Here is a 23513-nt window from a genome sequence, read left to right as displayed (position 1 = left end):
GAAAAAAAATGTGCTCGTGTCCTCCTGGCTCTTAGAGGATACAAGCACATTGTTGGTCTCTTTTTCCATGCTACTGCAACTAAAAACCTGATGGAAAGCATGCAGCATACAATAAATGATAAACCACTTCTATTTCCTTCAGCTGGCTAAAGGAAGACTCAACTTTCCCACACTGAGAACACCCAGGCTCCTCCTTGTACTTAAACATGTCTCTCTGTCAGAGGCCACAATTCACTTGAGTGTCTTAAGCTGAAGTCTACTCTCACATAAAAAGCTTTAGAAAAAAATACAGAGATATAGTTAAATTCATTAGAAATTAGTGACAAAATAGCTGCATTTAAGAAAGCATTCTAGTCTTATGCCATGAGAACATTGCTACTGTGCCACCCAGGCTGCAACAGCTACAGAAATGAAAATACTTTCTGCTCATGGAACAGTCAGTTCTAGACATGGCCAAATATTAGGAAATTGAATTGTCTGGCACAGGAACCTGAGGAAGCATGTGTTAATCAAGAGAGGAAAAAAAAAGGAAATTAACTTTGAATCATGGAGGTGACAGACTTACAAGAAAATACATTTTCACAGTTTGATGAATTAAATGCTTTATACATAGGGAAATTATAAAGTTTAAGTTCTTAAAACTCTGAGCAAGTCACAGTTTCAGCAGTGCACTTGCATCCAGTTCCTACCACCAGCCATTACCAACCTGATGTTATCAGTAACCTGCTTTAGCCCACTTGAGTCCAGTTAAGAGGGTTGCTTTGCCTTACCTGAGTCTAATACTGTTTTGGGTTTCTCCATCTCCATAGATTCCAGGTTTTCTGGCAATTCCTGAATTTCATCATCTCCAAAACCAGTGTCTGGGCTGCTTGTGGGCTTATCTTCATCATGGCTCAGAGACAGAGAAGCTTCCCTTTTGCTAATCTCTAAGACAGCTGCTAGGAGCTCATCTTCGCTCATCCCATCAAAACCAGCATTACCCAGCTCGGGTTTATCACCCTCCATTTTACTTCTTTTTGAACCCTAGAGATGAATGGAGTTATGATTAAGTGCTTGAATAAACAGGTATGTAACATCAGTTTTACATTTCCGTGGAGATTTATTTTTATTAACCCCAGGGAGGTGAGAGCTTGGCACTGTCAACATTCAACATAGTTATATGAGACTCAAGGGAGACACAGCCTTTATAGCTACACTTACTCCACAGAAAAATATTTAAGTATACACTACAACCAGTTTTTACAGGCCTTATGGATTAACATACACAAGATAATTCTTAACTCCTCCTTCCTTTCCTTCAAAACATGTTTCCCCTTTACGTTCTGATGAATTCTCAAGCCCCTGGCAAGTCAACGCTGAGATATAAGCAGGGAAACTGCAAGTTTGTTAACAAAGGACGAAGCAGCAACATGAGAGTAACTGAACTCAAATACAGGGATAGATGAACAGAAACTAAAATTGAGCTGGTATGAAGAACAATTAAAATTAGGTTTTGTGCTGCAGATTTGTCATATGAAACCGTGATGTGAGTAGAGGAAGGAGTGCAGGAGTTGCAAACCAAGTAAGAAAACAGTAAAGAGGGAAAAGGGGAATTATTCTTTCCCAAGGAGAACAGAATGACTTTCATTTGGAAGAAAGAAAGAACACCTTAGTCTTAATCTCAATTTTCCTTTTTACAGTTAATTTTCCTAAAGCTGATGCTCATCAACTCCTACACCACCATAATTTGCAAATAATATAGTAATTTCAATCATTTTAATATTAACTGTTAATCAGGAGGTTAACCTCCATGTATGCATGTTTACACAATTACACTATTTATCATATGCTTAGAATTTCTTTTCCTATATTATGTTAAAATGGGGTAAGATAGTTTCTATTAAAATGCACTTATCCAGATCTTACTGCAAACTGCGTTAGGATGAATCCCAGAACTTTGTTAAAATGAACAAAATTACATTTTTACTGCTGCTTTTTACTCAAATACAGCAAGCATTTCAGTATTAAAACTGCCTTATCAAACAAGATTAGTAAGTAAATTAGCTAACTAAACTGCTTATTCTAGACCTGTTGCCCTTCAAGAATTAGGGGTGCCAAATTTAAACCTTTCTCCTCACAGGTATTTATGCACTGGATAAGTAAAGCAGAATACCTTTCTAAGCTTTCTGATTTCTCTCTCTGCACCTGTAGGCTACCAACATCAAAACTGGTTTAGCTCTTCAGCAAGTCCTAGTTCCAGGATCTCTGCCAACAATTACCACTAATTCAGTGGATGGACTTTAAAGACTTGGCAGCATCTGTGCATTATTTGAATACAACTCTTCTACTAGACATTATTTGCATAGATTTTAAATAGCTTAGGCTCTAAGACAGGCTGCTTTAAGTAAGCATTTTTAAGAAGTCCTTCAAATACTACTTCATCTGCAGAATCAGAGATCACAGGAATTGCATCTGTGCCCTGTTTAGCTGGACAACTGCTGTTTGCCCCTACCATCCAGTGCCATATACATATGCTATTCCAGCTGTTCTCCCACACAGCAGGGACATTTTGCAAGGAGTGCCTGGCAAAGGATGCACTTTCCAGACAAAGTGACCACCAAGCCCTTAATGCAACCCCATCCACAGCTCTTTTGAGAATCATACCAAGAGAAATGGTGCAGCAACAGTACTGCCACTTCCAAAAACCAGGAGCAGGTCTCCCAAGACAACACTGAGGTGGTCAGAGAACCTGGTTAATGGTAACACACGGATGGCCAGGCCTGTGGTTGAGAAGTGGCCAATATGCATGGCCACAGAATAAAATAATTTATGCGGAATCATCATCTCTTTCCCACAACAGGCTGTAAAGCCTGTAATTAATTTGTTATTCAAATTAGTATGCTTTATTCCCACAATTTCTGCACTTACAGGGATTGTGCAGTAGAAACTACCTACTCTTCCCCACAAACAAAACTCCAGGAAGTTAGGACAGTTTGAAATACCTTTTCTGAAAGGTACATAACAGGGACTTCAAAGACAAGCTTGTTTCCTTCCTCCAGCTGCAGCCAGGCATAGATGTGCCATGAAGAACAGCAGACACAAGACCTTCAGCAAAGGGTTTTCAGTGTTTTCCCACAGCAATCCATTCCATCCCTACATATCCTGACCATCAGGAAGTGTTCCCTAATATTTAATCTAAAAATTACTGTCTGCAATTTAGTCTATTACTTCTTGTTCTATCCACCACAGGCACAGGAATCACCTCAAGTGTTTCTATTAACTTCTTCCCCTTCCTAGATGACACAAGCCTTGCTTACATTTTTCTTTGAACTAAAGACCAAACTGAAGACCACTTGCCTGGCTCTTTCTCTCTCAAAATCTTCCTTTCTAGACCTCTGACCATTCATGTTCCTCTCCTGTGGCCCCTCTCCGGTTAATCTATAACTTTTCAGTCCAGAGCCTTAAGATGGATACAGAACTCCAGCTAAAGCTCAATTCTGAGGAAAAAAGGAGGGTTACTTCATACAATGTGTATGTAGGCTATGGTTCTGTCTAGATACTTGTTCTTTCAACCTGCCTGACCTTGAGATTGTCACCTTTCGTGACCTTTCTGAAGGCCCACTGTTTTCCCAGCTGTTCCTATCCCACATTTATAGTCAATTAATCCTGGTAAGATTAGCACCTTTAGCCCGCTCCTACTGAACAACCTCTCCTATTTTTATGCAGTTTCTCAGATTTGTAAAGATCATTCTTATCTGTAGTTCTGAGCTTCATCAAACGGGCAGCTCTTCCTAGCTCTGGATCTTCTAAAAATTTAATACTCAGTATCTGTCATTTATTAAAAACTGGGTCAGGATCCTCCCCTGGTTTGATTTTCCCATCAGATCAAAAACTGTAGCTATCTTCCTCTTGTTACTACTGCTATTCATCCACATTTACACCTGTCCCTTAATATCACAATCAAGGCCGCAAGTCTCTCCTTGATTAAAATAACCCTTTATGAGCATTGTCAAAAACTTTAGTGAAGCAAAAGCTTTAGAGAAGCAGAGATGCAGGAAACTTGTCCTATGCACTAGGCCTGCAGCACTCTGAACAGAAGAAAGTGGTACTGCAAGACAATCCTCTAAGCTGCTGCTATTCCCTTCTGGGTCATCATTTCTTCCCACACAACTCATCTACCTGCTAATACACTGGCCTGACAGGCAAAAAAAGCATCTTGGCAGCATTAACACTAGTCACAAGGAAAAGCTCAAAGGCAATTTGAAATTAACTGTGCCATTACACCAGTGAACTTGGTCTCTTCACACTTCTGTGTCCGCCTACAAAGACTGTTAGCTTCAGATTCCAAAAACATTGAAAAGCCACACTTGAAAGGGGACACCGATTGGATGTGCAAGAAATTCTCTCAACTGAATATTTTGCTTAGCCCAACTTGTACTGGATCTAATTTCATCAAGGGTTTTACTGCATACTTTTATTATTGACAGCACATTATACTTCAGCCCATGAACTTATTAGTGGAAGTTACCCAAAGGACTGACCAAACTGCTAAGCAGCTGGTATCCATAACCTGAAAACTCAAGTTCAATTGCAATGCAATTACTCCTGTTCCCAGTGGGAACCCAAGACAACTGTATAGAGAGGTCAATTAGCAAAGCACTCCCTTCCGGCACTGCAGTGCTAATTAGGAGGAAAAAAACCTCATCTGACATCAATGTCACTCAGTTTATGCTAAAAAAAGCACATAGCAGACGTGAGCACATACAGGATCTAGTACATGAAAGTTTGTGGGTTTTTCCCTTACCTTTTCTGGCTCATCTTGCAGTTGTTGCTGGTCTCTACTCTGTATGTTACACAACCTTTGGCTATGGGCAACAGAGCGTTTCAATGGCTCATCATCGCTGTCAGAATCTACATAGAGTGCTGCAGAGCTCTTAGACTTGAAAGTGTATTTTCTGTAAATTAAAAACATGGCTATAGAACTTCACAGCATTGTAGCATCATACAAACATGTCTCAAAGTAACTGTTGAAACATTGCTTTCACACTGTTCAACTGGGGAACAAACTGCAACAATGGACAATGACAATTTATTAATATAACAGTCAAGGTTTTCAGAAAAGCTTTTTTCTGTTGGGTTAACTGACATGTTTACTTGAAGCCTGCAGTAACAGCTTACAAAGTTAAAAGTAACTAAGTGTGTGGCTCTTCCTTTTATGGCAAAGGACGCTGTACTTTATTACCCTGCAATCCCAGACTGAAGTAATTTGAGACAAGGCCACATTAACACATAGAATTTGGCATAAATCATTTGACTTGAGTTTTTTTAAGTTGGACATAGGGCTTGTCACAACATTATCCAGATATAAGAAGTACAAAAATGCACCAATTTTTCATTTTGCTGTTTGCAAAATTCCATTAAGATAAATTCTTGCTTCTTTAGAACAGAAGACAAAGGAGTCTGGGAAAGTCACAATTTCTGTTTTATTAGTAAATCTGGTCTTTGGGCGTCTCTCAATGCAAAACCATCCAATGTGATATCACATTTTTCACAGTATCAAAATTGGCCGTCTCATATTTGCAAATAAACTTAAGGAATCAACCACCTGCTCCTAAAACACCCATTTTGGCTCCATAGAGTCAGAAAAAAGAGCTAGATTGCAGAAGTAGAAATAATTTTGCTTCTTAAACAAGGCAAATTGCACCACTGATGTTAATTTCAGCTACCATGTAATACCAATAAAACTCAGATATGAAAAAACACAGTAGCTGAAATAATTTACAACATAAAACCCAGAAAAAACTAGAAAATCTAAAAATGCCTTGGAACCTAGGCCACAAAACCCCAGGCCATTGGACATGGACATTCCAGAGCTATAACTCACCTACAAGGTGTGGAAGTGCTTACAGTACAGGAATTCACCACCTGGGAGGCTTTCAATGGACGGGAACTATTAAAAGAGCAAAATAATTTATTGCAGTAGTTACAGTCTTAAAAAAATAAGTTTACTTGTCTGCTATGCATGCAAATCCATGACCAAAAGAACAAGCAGAATACCATTATGTACTTGCTAATTGCTTAGATTTACAGTAATAACTTCATCACACTATAAATAAACAACAGTTGTTCAAAACCATGTATAATCCTTTAAACTTGATTCACTTCTTGGCGATGCACCCTCAGGGACCAGCTCGCAAATTAAAGGCTCTTGGCTCCCATGTCAAGACAACTCATTCCTTTATATTTTATTCCCACCAACACTTGAGTTCCTGCTCCCAAACCACAGTCTCCTGCTGTTGTCTGGATCAGCTGGTTTTCTGACATATCCCACATCTTAATTTCTCCTGCCTTACCTAGATTCCTCTGAACCAACTTTGTGCTCCATTTAATCCTATCATGGTCTCCTCAAAGTCCATCACTATCACTACACATCTATCAAACAGATGGTAGCCACTCCAGAAATCTTTTCTAATCTTCCCCCTAAACCAGGGCTGCTTCTCTCCAGCCTAGTTCCCCTTCCACTCCCTGGTCAATCACAATGGTTTCCATGACTGAAAAAAACTCCAAACATTGGAAAGCTATTTCCAACCTATTTTCAAGTATTGCTGCTCTGGTTAGCATAAACTGTTTGTTGTGTTTGAGATTTCTACTGTTAAAACAAACTCATGGGAAACATCCACTTACATCTCAAACCACCACTAAACATTTGGCAAAACACCTGCCACACTGCTGAACATATGCACCAGATGTGTCCTAGCTCACTATGGATACCCTGGCTATGTCACTCAGCAGAGGCCACAAGAGACCTAAGGGTTTCTTGTTCCTCATTCTGCCACATGCTTCCTATGTGACAACTGCCACATTTTATCTCTGTGTCTCAGGTCAGGCAGCTGTACAGAAGTAACAGTCTCAGAGAGAAGAAGAGAGTATTTTCAGCATGCAAAGTGCTCAGATGCTACAGTGGCACAGGAAAGACAATGAAAAATGAATAACAGCACAAGAGGCACAAGTGGAAATTAGCAGAAAAGGGTAGGATATTTTGTCTTCTAAGCAGAGTTAGAGTGCTCTGAAGGGAAAGGTAATCTAGATTACTTTGGACTGAGAGGCCTACATTTTAAAAATTACTAACAGAAGTGTTCTTAAAAAGAATATAAAGTTATTTTCAAGGACAGTGAAGAATATTATCTTACCAAATATTCCCTAGATAATGCCAACTATCTCTTCCTACTGCTTCTAACATGCTTCCTTTCCAAACATGTTCTTATGACAGCAGCATTACAAACCAGCAGCACACATCTGAAGCTGCATAATTGTAATGCTTCCTTGCTCAGACATCCTCTGGAGCAGATCTGACAAGTGCCTACCTTGTGACAAACATGATTTAACAGAGCAGGGACCAAAGCCACACACTTACATGGCAGAATGGACGCTCCATCCCAGCGTCAGTGGCAGCCTGGTGCTTTCTGTGCAGTGGGAAAGCAGGGTTAAATATCTGGGAATAACCACCTGCTGCCCCACTTTATGATTGAGAGACAATGCTACATTGAAGCTGTATCGTTTCAGATGAAGAATCAGGACCCTGAGAGAGATAAGAGAAGGACAAATGTTCATCTCAAGACAGAAGTCATAGAAAACCTATTCAAAATCCAAGTAAGCCTTTTTTCCAAAGGCATTCACCTGACCAAACCAGATTATTACTTTGGGGTGGTAGGCAAATGCTGACCATCCCTTATCTGCAAGACACAGGTAATTACACCCCCTCTGTTCATCACTCAACTTGTACAATATTGAAATTCCAAAATATATTTTCTGTATCTGCTTCCTTCACATCCCAGCAATCCCAAGAAAAAGGGAAGGGGAAAACTTAGAACTTAGTCCTCCTTGTGTAGTGATAGGGAGGAAGAAACAAGTACTGCTGAGGGTTTCCAAGGGCTTCTACAGAGTGAAACTGAAGAACAGCATGAAGACTGACTGCAGGTGCACCTCTTTCACACTGACCACTGTACATGCTGTCCTGCTCATTTTCCCAGCTTTACTCTTCAAGGGATTTTTGCTTGCACTTCTGTAACATGCTTCCAGGAAGGAGAGGAACAGGTGTCAGCATTTACCTGGGAAGCCTGTTGAACTTGTGTGTGACAACAGCAGACTTTCCATTGCACTTCTCACAGGAATACTCAATCTCCTCTGCCTGTTTAAGGGAGCAGAGAAATTACTTGTGGAACAAAAGAGAAATCAAAGAGATCCCAACCAAAAATACATCACATCTGTTACACAAACTCTTCAAAACAGCAGTAACCACTTAAAATTATAATCACCTTCAAGTTGAAGCAGTAAGAGGACATTTAATAGGAGGACAGGCAGCAGACCATAAAATTTCACATCATATCCACTAACACAGGTGGAATTCTTCTTGCAAGTCTACTGGAGACCAGCGAATTAGCCACCATTATGACACAAAATAGCTTCCAAAGGGAGGAGACTATCTTGTGAGGTTATCAGTTTTCTCTCCCATACACAGGACTTGTTTGTTGGTTTTTTTTTCCCCCCTAATAATCTTCAGTGGATGTGGTGCCATGAAATTTTCTCTCTCTTGTTCAAAACTGTGTTCTGCTGTGTTCCTCAAAAGGTATCCTCATCTAAACTTACCAAGGGTATGCTACATGAGAGTAGAGGTGTGGACAGACATCAAAAGGGGAAGCGTTCCTTTCCTGAAATTACATAACCTGCCCATCAAATATTCCTACAGCGCTTTACCTTAAGTGAAGTCAAATTACATTAAAATTTTAGGGTTTAAGTCCTAAGACCTCCACTACGTTTTAGAAGAAAAAGCACATCAGCTATTCTCTCTGTTGAAAGTACTATCTATACAGAGAGGAAAAAAAAGTTTGTTTGAAGATATGACAAAATACAACACCAATTCACAGACATACAGTTCATTTTCAGCTTTCAGAAGCTTCACCTTGGAGCTCTACTTAGAAGGCAACCATCCACATATTACAGCTATTTTTTTTTTAATTATTGTACCTGCATGACTTTTTTCCTTCATGCTAATTAAGGCTTGTACACAAGCTGTTGAAGCATCCTAGCCCAGGAGAGGTAGCACTTCCTGAGTGATTATCCCAATGTGACAGCCTCCCTTCTCTCCTCTGTATTTGTTTACACCTCAACTCTTTCATCACAAAATTGAGAAGTTTACCTATTTTACATCAGTTAATTTCTGCACAGCATTTTACAATATAAACTTCCATACGCTGTTAATGGACAAACCTCAAAAAAGTTCAATGTTATTTCACATGCCTGCAAACCACTGTCATAGAAACCAATAATCAGCTGTACAATCAGAATTTCCATATGGTGCATGACCTGCACACACTCCACAATGCATAAAACCCCCCCTCAAAGTACATACCCGAAAAAAGAGGTCAAGAGAATCCTGGATGGATCGGGAAGGAAGGAATTTCTTCCTTCGAGGAAGGTCAATGGAGAGATCATTAAACTGTTCTCGTTTAGTGACTGTTTCACCACACCTAAAAAAGAAACATGCTTGTGCAAGTCTGATGAAAAAATAAATTTGAAACTAACAAACATTTGCATGGGTTTAGGGTAAAGTGACTTCCCAGTTCATCCTATTTTTACTCATCAAAATGGAACTGTTTGATGCTCAGGACAAAGTTGGAACTTGCAATTTCTTTTTGATGCTTTAGAAGTTGAAACATTTGTTTAAGGGTTAGAACAAAAATGCACAGATTGCTTTGGAGAGGCAAATGATCAGGTATGGAGGAAATCAAAGTGATTGCTATAGCTGAATACATCTGCTGCAGAGGTCACACACAATGAGTGCCCAAACATATTGGTTGACATATTTTTCTGCAAGAATGTAGAGAGACAGAAGAAAATGCCATTTCCTGGAAGCCCTTAGAAAGATCAAATTAAAAACGTGGCATGCCCTTTTCCTAAGAGGAAACATTACTTGGCTGAAACCCCCTTTTCTCTCTATTCTCATACAACTGGTATACAAAGAGCAAAGCACAAAGGCTTTCCATTGGAAATGCAATGAAGAACTATGTGGTATGAAACTGTTTAAAGAAGGCCTGCAGCAGCAGCCAGCGTGGTGCGAAGCTCACAGCACTTCTAGACAAGAGAGTATTCTTCTAAATATCTAGCCTTGGATAAAACACAGTTCTTAGTTGTGGTTACTGCAGCTGAAGTCTTGTGAGATGGGAACACTTCCTAGTCTTTTAAGGTAAGTGTGAAAAAAGCTGTCAAGCACACTTACATTTTGCAAATAATAGAATGCTGAACCTCAAACTCTAAGTTACTGATAACGGGACATGTATAAACTTTGGTGGCTGAGAGGTCATCAGAAGCACGTCCTGGTGAGTTATCCTCATTAGGGATTGGTTCACTCTTCCAAGTTTTGTTTAACTTTTCCATGTCTTCCTTCAGCTGATCCAGACACTGGCTCAAGAACTCATGTGCATCCTAGAAGCAGGGAAAATGCAATGAAATGGCTTTGTATAACTTCATTCAGTATTTTTCTCCAACACACACAGACTGGGGAATTATGTTCAGTTCACTGCATTCAGTAATACTGAGGCAGTTCTGCTCTAACAATCATTGCCATTCAACCAAAAGTCACTGTCAAACACAGCTGAAGCTTGACAGGTGTTCAACACAGGCCAAGCACTGGACAAATTGCACATAACTGTTTCCAAACAATGATACTTACATTCTGCATGTACCCAGAAAATCTCTCTGCAGTAGCTGAAATGGCACTTTTCACCTTCTTGAGCAGCTCTTTCTTAACCTCAGGGCTGCAGACATCTTTTTTAGCAAGCAGATGGGCAAAACGTCTGCAGAAGTCAAGGCAATGAAACACTGGTTGGTTTTCCAGGACTTTAGAGAAACATAATAGAACTCATGATACCTTATTTTAAGAGTTCCTAAAAGCTTCTGTCCTGTGATAAGTGGTTCAGGGGTTCTGTATGAAAATATCCCCCATATAATTAACGATTTAATTAATTAATTAATATCTAATTAATTAATTAACATCTAATTAATCAATCAGATTTCAAGTATTTTGAGATCTCATTCGAAGCCATCATCAAACAGCACTCAAATGAACAAAAAAAACCCAATCCACAATCTTTTAAGGTAAAGAGAAAAAGCCTTATAAAGCTCTAATAATGTATTTCTCCTCTTTTACAATGAGGAAAAAACCTCATAACGCTTCTAAAAAACATTTGTACTGATAGGAAATATGATATCACACAGTACCAAAATAAGCAATACAAAATCACTAAATTCAACTTGAATGATCAGAACGGTTTCTATTTATGTTTTATTTTTAAACTTCCACTCATTTTCAAGCCTTACATCTTTCAGCAGTAAAAACATTTTAACAGAGAAAAAGCTGTAGCAAAAAGAGCCATGAGGAGTTCCTTGGTTCAAGCTAGTGTTTCTGTCACCTTTGCTACAGAACTTTTGAAATTAACTTTACTTGTGCCTCTGAGCTGCAGGACATACACACCAAATATATTCCAAGCAAGCACAAGTTTTGGTCATGCTAGATACACATAGGAAGGTGATAGGAAGATGTCACATTGCATGACACAAAGAACCCCCAACCCAAAGGCAGGGAAAACCTGTGTAATCCCCTTGCATCCCAAACCCAACAACGCATACTCAGTTAACCCCAAGAATCTGATCGGTTTATTGCAGCTTGACAAGTTTCTGCTACTCTGCTGAACTCCAAGAACAGCGTGTGCTGTCCCGGCCCTCTACAAGCTGCTCTGCGAAGCACGTTAGGAAACCACAGCACAGTTGATAATCAATCACTGATCAACCAGAAAAACAGTCACCAGGTTAGATGGTATAGCCAAACCAAGAGAAGACAAAGTAGATGCTTTGAGTATCAACTCTGACTTGTACAGGATGACACACTGCCCATTAGGTATATGGAGCACAACCTTCAGAGGTCTTTCTATAAAAATTAGAGAAAGGACATTTCAAGAGGCACATGGAACAACCTCTGATCCCAAGTAGTGTAGAAAGAGTTCAAGATGACACACCAAATATAGAAAATTACCTCAAAAGATATTAAAAATTGATGGAACAGAAACACAAATGGTTCTGATAATCCTGCATCTTATTTAGTGACAGAAAATAAATGAGGTGCATCAGAGAAAATATAATAAAAACCCCAAATGGCTGAATTTAGAGAAAGATGAAGTATGCAAAACTTGAACACTTTCCACAGCTACCAAACAAAAGGCATAAGCCCCCACATATCAGGTGAAGTTAGTGATCAGCTTAAACTCAACCTGGCAAAGTTTTTAAAATAAACTTTTCTGCATCTAACTTATTTTGCAATTTCTTACATTTTCTTCTGAAGCATTTAACTCTGCCACTAGAAATACAGTAAAAGAATGCCTGTAACTCAATATTATAAGTTTTAAGAGCTGATTTCCTATTTCAAAAGTAAATCTCCAAAATACAGACAGCTCTAGGATTTCTTTTATTATCTATACAGGCAAATGACCCTCTACAAGGATGCTTCAGTATTAGGAAGCATGTTTCTCAGTAAAGGAGAAAAACAGCTTTCACAGAATGTGAGTTTTACCTGATAAGTGCATTGAGTGGAATTTTTTTCCATGGGATACCCTGTTTGAGCAAATCATTAGCAAAAGACTGAATTGAAAACAAGGACTGTAGAATGGCATTCATATAGCAGGTGTTTCCCAAGTTTGAAAACCTGAAAAAAAAAAAAAATTGGAATACTTTGTGTCTAATGGTCAATGTGCAAACCTGCTGCCAGAGTCAAACACAGCACTACTAACACACAAGATTTTCATCCCAACCACTCCCCACAGAGCATCTTACTGGAGCTGTTCCCCAGCCCTTCAGCCTAAACTGAAAACTCATTTATCAGGAAAGCACCCATGAATTTCTACAATCAAACTTTTAAAAAATGCATATATATATATATATATATATATATATATATACATACCCATACACACACATATACACACACATAAAGACAGAAAAATGAATCATCATTAAAGGAACATTAATTACCTGAAATTACTATGTCTCTCAAACTCCCAAGATGTGAATTCAGGAATACATATCCTCCAAACTAAGAAAAGGGTTCCCTCCCTCAGTGTTCATTAATTTCAGGATTATTTTTTTAATTAAATAATTACAACAAGAATGTGCATGTTCTGATGATCAAAGTATGCACACTAGATAAAGAAAATTAAATTTACCCTTGCAACTGTTGTTGAGGATGGGTGGAAAGGGGCACTCGGGGTTTGTTCCATCCTGTGTAATCTTGATTAGATCTCATTTTTTTAACAGAAAGAGGGGCAGGCTGAGAAAGGAATCCCAGGCTTCTTTTGGCTGAAGAGGTCTGGCTGGATACACTAGACCTAGAAACATAAAAGCGTAAGAAGACAGAAGATTTGTAATGTTCTGCCTTAAAGAGCTATAGTCCATGACACTGGAATCGCAGCACCATGGAAGACAAGGAGTGGTGAAGCCATACAAGATAACTGGAATGTATCACAGTGAAAAAGAGCTGTGACAGAGAACACTTCTTTCCAGAAATGTTAAATTCTTAGCTTGGTTAAATCTTCTTATATCCACTGGTGTACATGCAGTATAACCAAGTCTTTGGTCTTAAAACATTTAATAATTCCCCAAACTCTATGATGAGAGGAAGAATAATTACATAGCATGAGATCACTCCCAAGATAGGCTTAAAATTCACATCTGGGCCAGAGTCTTAATTTTCAGTCTCTTGTTCTTGTTCTTGTAACCTAATCACCAACTATGGACCTCAATTCCTAACATTTAAACATGGACAATGCTTCTTTTCTCCCTTGATCTTGTATCTCATCTATCTAGGACAGAGACCATGAGTCTAACTGCACAGCACCTGACAAATAAGAACCCCAAGCTCAGCAGGATTTACTATTTGCTAAAATACTGTCATTAAAATATAGAATTGCATGCTATCCGTCTAGTTGGGAAAAATGAAGCACAAGTTCAGACAACTTCCAGAGTTTATATAGTATTTGAACTATCTAGTTATTCACAACAACTATAACAGACTTGAGTGATTTTACAAAGTCTTTCTATTGCAAGCAGTAACTAGAGTTTGTAGATGTAAGCAGGGCAGTTGAAGACACTTTGAAGAACTGCACTGTGCTCCGGAAGGAAAAAGAAAACCAAGGGAACCCACCACGTTATGCATCTAAGCACCATGTGATCAACACACAGGAAACTGAAGAGCTTAATTCCTGTGAAACAACTGCTATTTACAGTTCATTCTAGTGAATCAGCCCTACCTGTCCAGGGAGGAACTGCCAGTGGAGTACTCTTTTGAAGAGGATCGACTACCATAGAAAGATGATGACTGCAGTGGTAAAACACCTTTAAAAGAGAAGGAAACATAGGACATTTTGTTCCAGGTTACACAGCTATTTTTACAATACGCAACTTGTTTGAAGGTATTTAGTCAAAAGGTTTAAAAATCCTCAAATACTGGTTTCTAGAATTGGTTGGGAGATGACTAATACATATGCTTAGAAGTACTAAAGTGAATATTAATGATGTATAAGTAAAGGCTTGATGGAGTTTCAGGTATTCAATTCAGTCTCCATCAAACCCTAAGTGCAATATGAAATATTAAAAAGTCATTATCTTCACTACATGAAAGTTAATAAATATCTACCTCTTGTTAAGAGAGATAAGACACAGATACAGAAAACTCCTGATTTTCAATGCAGTGCTCTCAAAATTCAAGGTAAATATGCAGAATTGAAAACAGCTTCTCCTCTGACTCCCAATTCCCACAGTAAATTACTACATATGTGGGGCAAAATAGAGTTATTTTATTGATATGATATCATTGTGACAGATCCTGACACTTTGATGCCTCAGATGGTGCCACATTAAAAAAATGCTCTCAAGAGTTAAAACCCCACCTATTACAGTGAATCTCAGCGTAATTTAATTTGAATAATGAATAACTGTTTGCTTCTTTTCCAGCTTGAAGTTGTTTGAGCCATGCGATTTTCAGAAATGCAGATATATGAAAGAACTTTGCAAGAACTTGCAGGGATACACAGACTCTAATTTTGACTCTGAAGACAAAACCAGATGTCCATTCAGAGGTCCATTCAAATATTCACCTTACCAGCTCTTCCAGCAACATATTTGTGCCATGAGAGATGCATTAAAAAAAGAATGCATCCACCACCATTCCCCCATAAAAACAAGATCTTGAATGCATTCCACTTTTTGAGAAAAGAAGCTAAGTACTTATTCATAAAACTGAAGAACAGTGCTGCTTACTAGCTTATCTACATATTGTCAGTATTTCTGTATTGTCTGTAAAGCCTTGTCCCACAGCAGTATCCAACAGAACTTTGGTACAAACAGGACCAGAGTCCTGGCCCCTGTAAGTTCTGGGGAAGAGATAAGGAAGTAAAAGCAAACAGGAGACATCTCAATCACAAAAACCAGCCTACAATTCACATGGGCATTAAGAGCAATGGGAAATTTTAAAAATACATAAGAAAGCAAGCAAAAAGGAGTTTACAGAAATCGCCTCCCAAGTGAAAGGGCAGCTTGGAACAGTTTGAAACTGCTTGTTGGAATTTTCAAGCAAACTGGCTCATGGGCTGGCATCAGCACTGAAGAATAAATGTCAAGGCCACACTAGAGCAGGACAGGCTTTGAAAATGAAGGCAGGTTATTTGCATCTCATATATGGCTCTGGAGGAAGCAACAAAGTTAATGGCATAGCAGATTAGGAAAAAATGCCTCTGCAGCAACTTGCTGAAGTTGTACCAAAGGGGCAAAATTGTACTGGTCAAGGCTAGGTATCATTTGGCTTTACATTAATTTTTTACCTGATGTCCTATTCTCCTCAGTCTGCTTCAGGTTCAATTGTTTCTCTCTGCTACTATTCAAGTACTTCCATGCTGGATCACTCAAGGCTTTATTATTCCTACAGAGAGAAAAGTGGAAGGCAGTGCAGTTACAGAAGATATGGGATATTACTGTTCAATATTTACAACTTATTTTAAAGCATTTCTCTCCTATCGCCTTTAGTACTTGACCACGAACAGTAGAACTTCACTCACACATAAGTTTAACTCACATAATTCATTTAAAGAAGCCCTCTTGCAATTAAATTTGACTTCAAACACATGGAGCTTCTTCTTCAAACGGCAATTCCCCTTTATCAGTTTTGTTTTGAAAGCGTCAAAGCACGTGTAGTCCACAAGCAGTTTTGACTGACATAATCAACAAAAGATTGATGACACAAAATTTGTATGTGCCAGTTCATGGAAATCAACTGCTGGAGTAGTTTGTATTTCCCTTATTAACCCTGAAAACATACCTCATTCCAAGTACCCAATGTATTTATAAGCTGACTGGCCTGGTCCATGTGGCTGAGAGCATTCTTTTAAGAAATATCCCTTTACAAATGAACAAGGAATGCAAAATCAAAACCAAGTGTTACTTACGTTGAAGAATCATTCTCTTTGGGATAATCTTCACTCATTTCTGAACCAGGGGGTTGTGTTCTTTTCCTCTTTTCACTGATGACAGAAAAATTTGTGGTCATTCTTTCTGAAAGGTTAGCAAATGTCCCTCTTCCAACTGAATATAATTCCTCAATGCCTTCCATGCATTTTGGACCTATCTTCTGCAATCTCCACTTTTATAGCATACAGTGAGGCATTTGGTCTGCCCAACTCTTAAGCTGTACTAAAAGCTCTAGTGCCAGCACCAGTCAGAGGCTATAAAAGCATGTATTAACATCCTGTTAAAAGTAACAGCAAAACTAGAGGAAGATTTATATCCACCTGTAGCTCTATAAAGAGCTGAATTTTTACAGTATCATAGAAGAAAACCCTCCTACCGATTCTCCAACAAGCCTGTCCTGTGCGGGACTGATGATGCAGGAGATGCTGCAATGTTTGCCCTGTTGCTTGGTGCTCCAGCTCCAGCAGAATTCTTAATAGAGCCTCTCGCTGGGGTACCCAGCACCTTCCGGAATGTGTTCTCCTCCTTACTCTCCACAGTCACTCTTTTGGGAGGAGTCTGCAAAGCCCAAGTGGAGTGGGCCAGGAAGAAAACCCAAGAGTGAAAAAACAGGATCATCTTTAGTCTAATCTATGATTCCCACCCCTTTTTATTTGCCACAGTGTGGCATCCAGAAGTGGAGAGATACTACTTGTAACACATTCAGAGAGTTTAAATACTGATTAGACATAGGTAAAATTTTGACTGAGTCATACAAATCATGAACATTAAACTCTACTGCAGTAACCACTTTCCCTTCTCATTTTCCAATGCTAAGTCAGTTGAACTTCAGTTTTTAAAATCTCCTTTACAAGCTTTGACATTAAAAAAACCCAAGGCGTGATTCCTACCTATCCCCAGATCAATCCTGGGTGGTATTACAATTAAAAATATTAAAAGGCTGTACTAAAACCCACATAATTAAAACAGTGCCCTGACTGCCTTGGGCCAAACAAGCTCTATACATGATGCAATGCAAAGAGGTAATAATTGGTTGACTAAGGAATGTTGGTCAATTTTAGACTTGAAAACTGAACATGTCTAATCTCACCACTGTATATACAGCCTCGAGTTTTTGGAGTGAGATTGCCTTTAAGGTAACATGTAGAATTTGTTTTGGGACAATGTCAGGAATAGTCTCCCTCAGGGCAGTAAGATAAGTGTATTCACAGAGATAACAAAGTAAATTAAAGCTAGCATACACTATGAAATCTGGGGAGAAAAAGAAGAAAAAATATTTTGAAGGGAAACAACTTCTGGGGAAAAGACTGTGAAATTTACACAAAAATGTGAGCAGAATGCCAGAAATTCAGTAACTTTATTCTGACATAAACCTGGATCATCTGCTTTTCAATGTACACATTTGGCTGAAGTCTGCTAAGCCCATTGAGACCTATGCTGGCTAAGACACGGTCACACACACGTAAGGTGTTTGGCATAAAACAAAGGCAGATTCAGAACTATGTGAGAAGCAAGTCTCAGTCATGTACTTTCCTTCTATTTCTACTTCTCTCCCTAAAAGCTCATATGTGAAGAACATAATCTGACTTCCATAGCTAGACACTGACCTTTCTCATTCATGATGTCTCCTCACAAACAAGATACAGCATTGCCAACCAACCTATACCCATATATTCCAAGCTCTCTTGATTACAAACACTTTGGATGTAAAGTATTTACAGTGCCATTACAACATACAGTAAAGAGAATGAGAGGAAGAGAGGAACAGAATAAAATTAGAGAGGAAAAATTTGAATAATTGAACAAACCTGGTTCTCTATGTAAGAGAATTGCCTGTTAGCTTCCTTCTGTGTGGTCCTGCTGCCCAGCACACCTCCAAAACTGCCAGATCCTTGTGAGGGTTTCCCAGCTGACAGAGAAAGTACACAATATTTGATCTGATTGTTGTTTAACTGACTGCAATTTTTATTTGCAAAATATTTAACTGGAGTTGATTTTGGAAAGGGCATGCCAGATTTCTTGCCAATGGACTACAATATTCTGAATGCACAGACATAAGCATGTGTTTATGGATATCCCTCATACTGGTCATTTAGCCACTTGGCAGCAAACCTTCTATCCTTAAAAAAACCCCAAAATAAAGTAAGTAAAAGAAAAAATGGAGAGACTGTGCATGGGAGATTAACAACTTTTCAAATACCAACACACAATGTAAACAAATCCCTTATGTTAATCTCTGATTTTTGTTCAGCATGAGAAAGGTATAAAACAAAAAATGGGGTTTGAGGCCAGAAAGAAGCATTTACAGAAGTGCAGAGAAAGCCAGGAACACAAGGACAAAATGTGCTGAAGATATGTGCTGGTTTTGGCTGGAGCAGTTAATTTTCTTCACAGTAGCAAGGATAAGGCTATGTTTTGGATTTGTCCTGGAAATAGTGCTGATAGTAGAGATGTTATAGTCATTGCTGAACTCTGCTCACAAAGAGTCAAGGCCTTTTCTGCTGCTCACATCACCCCTCAGGAAGCAGGGGATGCACAGAAAGCCAGGAGGGGACACAGACACAGCTGACCCCAACAGACCACAGGGATATCCCACACCATGCAGCATCATGCTCAGTGTACAAAGCTGGGGAAGAAGTAAGGGAGGCACAGTGATGGTGTTTGTATTCTCAAGTCACAATCACACATGGTAGAGTGCTGCTTTCTTGGAGATGGCTGAACACCTGCTTGCCCACAGGGAGTGGTGAGTGAATTCCTCATTTGTTCTGCTTGCGTGCTCAGTTCTTGCTTTACTCACTGAACTGCCTTTGTCTCTACCCACAAGTTTCCTCATTTTCACTTTCTCATTGTCTTCCCAACCCCACTGGGAAGACTGAGTGAGCAGATGCTTGGGGCTTAGCTGTTGTTTAATATGGTTATACCATGATAAGATGGGGAAAAGAAAACACACCACCTCTCCATAATGTTATAACATGATTTACAACAATTGCACTTACCAGTATGAACCCTGTCTTGATGGACTGCATCCAAATACATCCGCATTTCATTTGCATCTTTGAAAGGTACCTTATCAATTGTCAGAAAGCTGGTATCCTTTAGTGTTAGCATCAGGCAGCACAGTTTTCTGCCATTTGGTCGTAAGGTCACAGTTTTAATGTTATGGCTTAACTGAAAACAAGAAAGTGACTATAAGCATAAATCCAACTTTAAAAGGTCAAAATACTTACAAATTCAAACAAAATAGTTCAAATAGACAAGCTAAGAGAAACTCCCAGCAAAATACTTCTTGCTCCACTTCAAGGAAACATTAAACCTCATACAATTAATACAAACTGTGACCTTGGCATCTGACAGGACTGCAAGGACAGTATCACTATTGCTCAACAGTCTCTAGAGTCCTGGATAAGCTTTCTGAAACTTGCTTTTCTACTGAGTGTGACATCTGTAAATGTAAAGGAAAAACAACTTTATGAAGTCCCACTTAGTAAAAACTTCCACATCAAGTGCAAAATACAATTTAATATGGGGAAAGTTTCAAGTATTAAACACAAATGTCTCACTTCACAATTTGCTCTCAGAGAAGACAGATTTGAAATAACTTAAAAAATCTGCTGAGGGAGTAAGTCAGTAAGAAACATGCTTACTCTGTATGCAACATCGTAACAATTAAGTAGTGCCAAAACTTTCAGGGTTATGGTTGAGCACAAGAATAATTTTAATTAGACTCTGTGCTCCCTAATGATGCCACTGCTATTTTATAATATAATAATCTTACTTGTGCTTCATGCTAAGTCACCTGCAAAAACTGGCTGTTGGGTAAAGGTTCTACTACTCATGCAGGTTGAGCGTATCACAAAAAGACTGAGATAGTAAAAGACACTTCATGTCCACCAACAAGATTTCTTTTTTTCCATTAAGATCTCTAGCTTCTTGGAAAACCAATCTAGACACAACAGCAGCTTGTAAGAGGGGCTGGAAAACCACCTCGATCAGAGACTAAGGGTTTGTTTTAATGGGATCGTTACACTTTTGAAACACTTTGTGCTCAATCCTTGTATTTTGGGTTGGGTTTTTTTTTGGTGGGCTGCTGGGATTCTTTAAAAATACAAACTAAAAATATTTTCAAATACCTAAGAATAATAGGCTCCAAATTTTTCATGCTCTCTTAAAACACTGAGTCCACTGCAAAGGGATTACAATTACTTCACCATCTCAGAGCAAAACAACCCCTTTCAACTCAAAATGCTGTCAGAAGACTCCATCCATACTCTTCATGCACCTGTTATGACCCAGTCAGTGTAACAAAGTTTTGGCAGGTGTGGGGAAACAAAGTATTTTTCTTAATACTATCTAGGACAACTTAGTTAAAGCTCTGAAACATCTCTAAGACATCATCTGACAGAAGAAATTTGATGACACACCAGTCACTGTAGAAAGAAATATAATGCTGGATCCATCCAAACCTTCCATTACAGAAATCTAAAAACAGGCAGGGAAATCACTCACAGTACTCTCAGAGCAGCCTGTCAAAAAAACAGGGAATGCTGCTTCTGAAGCAAGATCATCAGGAATTTGTCACACCTGAAATGGCATGCCAACAGCCTGGGGATGTCTCACACAAACTACCCTCCAGCACAAGCCTCCTTCTCTTCCTTTGCTGCAGTCCCAGCTGCATGGTGGCTTACTACCCTCTCTGCTAGATTCTGCATTCAGTCCTTTCCCCAAATTTCTGTGAAAACACTCCCCTGAGCTCACAAAGAGATCTGACAAGTGCCAGAGACAGCAGCCATGAGAGGCTGGGAAGAAAACCTGCCCCTTTAGGCCATGGTTAGCTGTTCTGTAGGCTCATCCTCCCTGCGGAACCTCGCTCTGAGCTGCTGTCACACCACATCACTCATCCAGGCAGAAAGGAGTGTGTGAGAACAGGCACCCAGGGAATGCACCAGGGGAAGACAAGACTGCTCTCCTCAGCTCCAACAGTGGGTTAAAGCAAACCTGCAGCCACAGCAGCACACATGAGAAGGCAGAGACTCTTTCCAAGTCTACAGTAACACAGGTGGGAACAATCCATAGCTAACAATTTCCTGACAGCCTTGATTTCCAGGCAACACCAGCTACCAGACTCTTTGCTGAGACTTTTCAGCACACTAAGGCAGCAAAAACCTAACCTTTCAAAAAGAAATTAACTTTTCTCCATAGCATCTGTACACACAGAAATAAATGGCTCAGAGAACAGACTGGTAAACATTACTGACAAAAAACAACAGTGGCATGAAAAAGCAAAAGTCAACATATAGATCAGTTTAGCCTGTTGCAAAGTTGCTAAATAAGCTGGGATTTGTCTTCCTCCAACTGCTCTTGTGTCATTTACATATTTCTAAAACAGGTATGTATTTCTTATAGAAAAAAGCACTCTGCTTTTGATTTGGGGCATTTTGCAGAAAATCTAGGAAGACTGACCTGAAAACAACTATAGCATGAGAAAAGATTTTGCTGAATATTTCAAGAGAATCTTTAACAGTGATCTGCATCTGCATTTAAAACCTAAAACTGTAACAAGTAATGTTCAACAAAGTCTCACTATAGGCTACAGGTGTATTAACATCATTACACTTCAGCTAGGGAAACAGCTAGTATAAAATGATCAGGATCTTCTCCCCTAGAGAACACAAATGTGCCAGTAAGAGAAAGGTTACAGGTTCCAAATATCCAAAATGTGAGCCACAATGCTGTACACTTCTGTAACTTTTCTGTGTTTCTTTGGTTCTTCCCATTCAGTGGTATCTCAATGCCAACCTCGGTAGATCCTTTAACAATACGTGTAAATAATTTACTGGAGAGTTATACAAAGGGATTAGTGTTCAGGAAACCAGGAACAAGAAACAGTGATAGAGGGAAGTCTGCGGGACACTTAATAGCCTTGAAGAGGACAGCTGTTCACAAGAGAGCACAATCCATGCACTGTTAAAACAAAAGCCTTAATGTCTGGCATACCTGAAACGTCGTTGGAATTCCTCCAACATTGTAGTGAACTACTAGATTCACTTTATTGTCCTTCTCCACAATTTCAAAGCTCCCTTCTTTCCATTTTGTAATCCCAGTCTGCATGCTGCGCATCCGGACAGGTCCGTGAACCTTTAACAGAGCCATGCTTTTTCTCACAGAAAAGAGCTATCGACAGTAAGCGTGCTCCACCCTAAAAACCTGTTAAAAAGGAGAAATGTATAACTTGGCAGGCCAAATAATGGCTAAAGGAAGACAGAAGCGTGGCTTGAACTTTCCGCAGAAGTTCGGTAGAAGCGTTTTAGTGTTTTTAAACACTGTAAGGAAGAGCTGGACAGCAGTGAAGAAAACTTAGATTAATAAAATCTCTCCCAGTATGAACAGCAGGGCACCGATTCCTTACTGCTGAAAGGTGAGCAAACACAATTCCAGACACAGAAGTCATTAAAATCTCTTAACTTCAACGGATTTAAGGTAAGGAGAAAAAAAAAAAAAAGTGCCCGAGGAAAACCAGTATGAGATGGGAAACAAAGTTTTGGAGGAAGTCTCCAAAGAAAGAAAACGCGCTCGTTCTGACGGCGCGGGACCCGCGGTCACCTGGCAGGGCCGGGACGGGGGTCCCCGGCTTCCCCCGCTGCTCTCCGCCCGGGCAAGCCACGGGCCGGGGGGCGAAAGCCACAGCCCAAGCGTTGCGGGAAGCAGGGCGAGGCGTTTTCCCGGTAAAAGCCAGAAGGAATGAATGGAGCGGCCCCGGCGCGCAGCCCGGGAGGCGCTGCCGGGGAGGTTCCCCCAGGCATCCCGCGCTCCGGCGCCGCCGCTCCCGGCCGGGCCTGGCGGTGGTCCCGGCTCTTCCCGGGCCTGGCCTCGCTCCGCTCCGCTCCCGCCGCTCACCCGTACAGGGACGCGGTGAACACGGGAGCGCCGCCCGCCCCGGGCCGGGCCGCTCTGAGGGCGGGCGGTCGCCG

The 23513-nt window shown here is 39.8% G+C and overlaps 1 protein-coding gene across 2 annotated transcripts in view; it reads right to left on the bottom strand.

Annotated features, from left to right (window-relative positions):
- The window catches only part of USP37 (ubiquitin specific peptidase 37), a 34890-nt gene that overhangs the window by 11134 nt on the left and 243 nt on the right, over nucleotides 1-23513 (bottom strand). For both annotated transcript variants that reach the window (XM_071435153.1, XM_071435154.1), the window contains exons 2-18: nucleotides 22540-22749; nucleotides 19542-19713; nucleotides 18354-18454; nucleotides 16922-17103; nucleotides 16524-16598; nucleotides 15903-16000; nucleotides 14334-14418; nucleotides 13251-13412; nucleotides 12602-12733; nucleotides 10709-10832; nucleotides 10256-10461; nucleotides 9389-9506; nucleotides 8088-8167; nucleotides 7394-7558; nucleotides 5864-5929; nucleotides 4784-4934; nucleotides 771-1023 (exon numbers count right to left, since the gene is read on the bottom strand). In XM_071435153.1, the coding sequence (XP_071291254.1) occupies nucleotides 771-1023; nucleotides 4784-4934; nucleotides 5864-5929; nucleotides 7394-7558; nucleotides 8088-8167; nucleotides 9389-9506; nucleotides 10256-10461; nucleotides 10709-10832; nucleotides 12602-12733; nucleotides 13251-13412; nucleotides 14334-14418; nucleotides 15903-16000; nucleotides 16524-16598; nucleotides 16922-17103; nucleotides 18354-18454; nucleotides 19542-19713; nucleotides 22540-22695 (2326 nt within the window). In that variant the 5' untranslated portion in view covers nucleotides 22696-22749. The remainder of the gene's footprint in view (nucleotides 1-770; nucleotides 1024-4783; nucleotides 4935-5863; nucleotides 5930-7393; nucleotides 7559-8087; nucleotides 8168-9388; nucleotides 9507-10255; nucleotides 10462-10708; nucleotides 10833-12601; nucleotides 12734-13250; nucleotides 13413-14333; nucleotides 14419-15902; nucleotides 16001-16523; nucleotides 16599-16921; nucleotides 17104-18353; nucleotides 18455-19541; nucleotides 19714-22539; nucleotides 22750-23513) is intronic.

The sequence above is a fragment of the Agelaius tricolor genome, unplaced genomic scaffold, assembly GCF_023055355.1.
Source record: "Agelaius tricolor isolate 1412-34295 unplaced genomic scaffold, bAgeTri1.0.p SCAF_10, whole genome shotgun sequence".
Taxonomy (NCBI): Eukaryota; Metazoa; Chordata; class Aves; order Passeriformes; family Icteridae; genus Agelaius; species Agelaius tricolor.
Note: the sequence above shows the minus strand (reverse complement) of the source record. Positions and strands in the feature narration are given on the sequence as shown.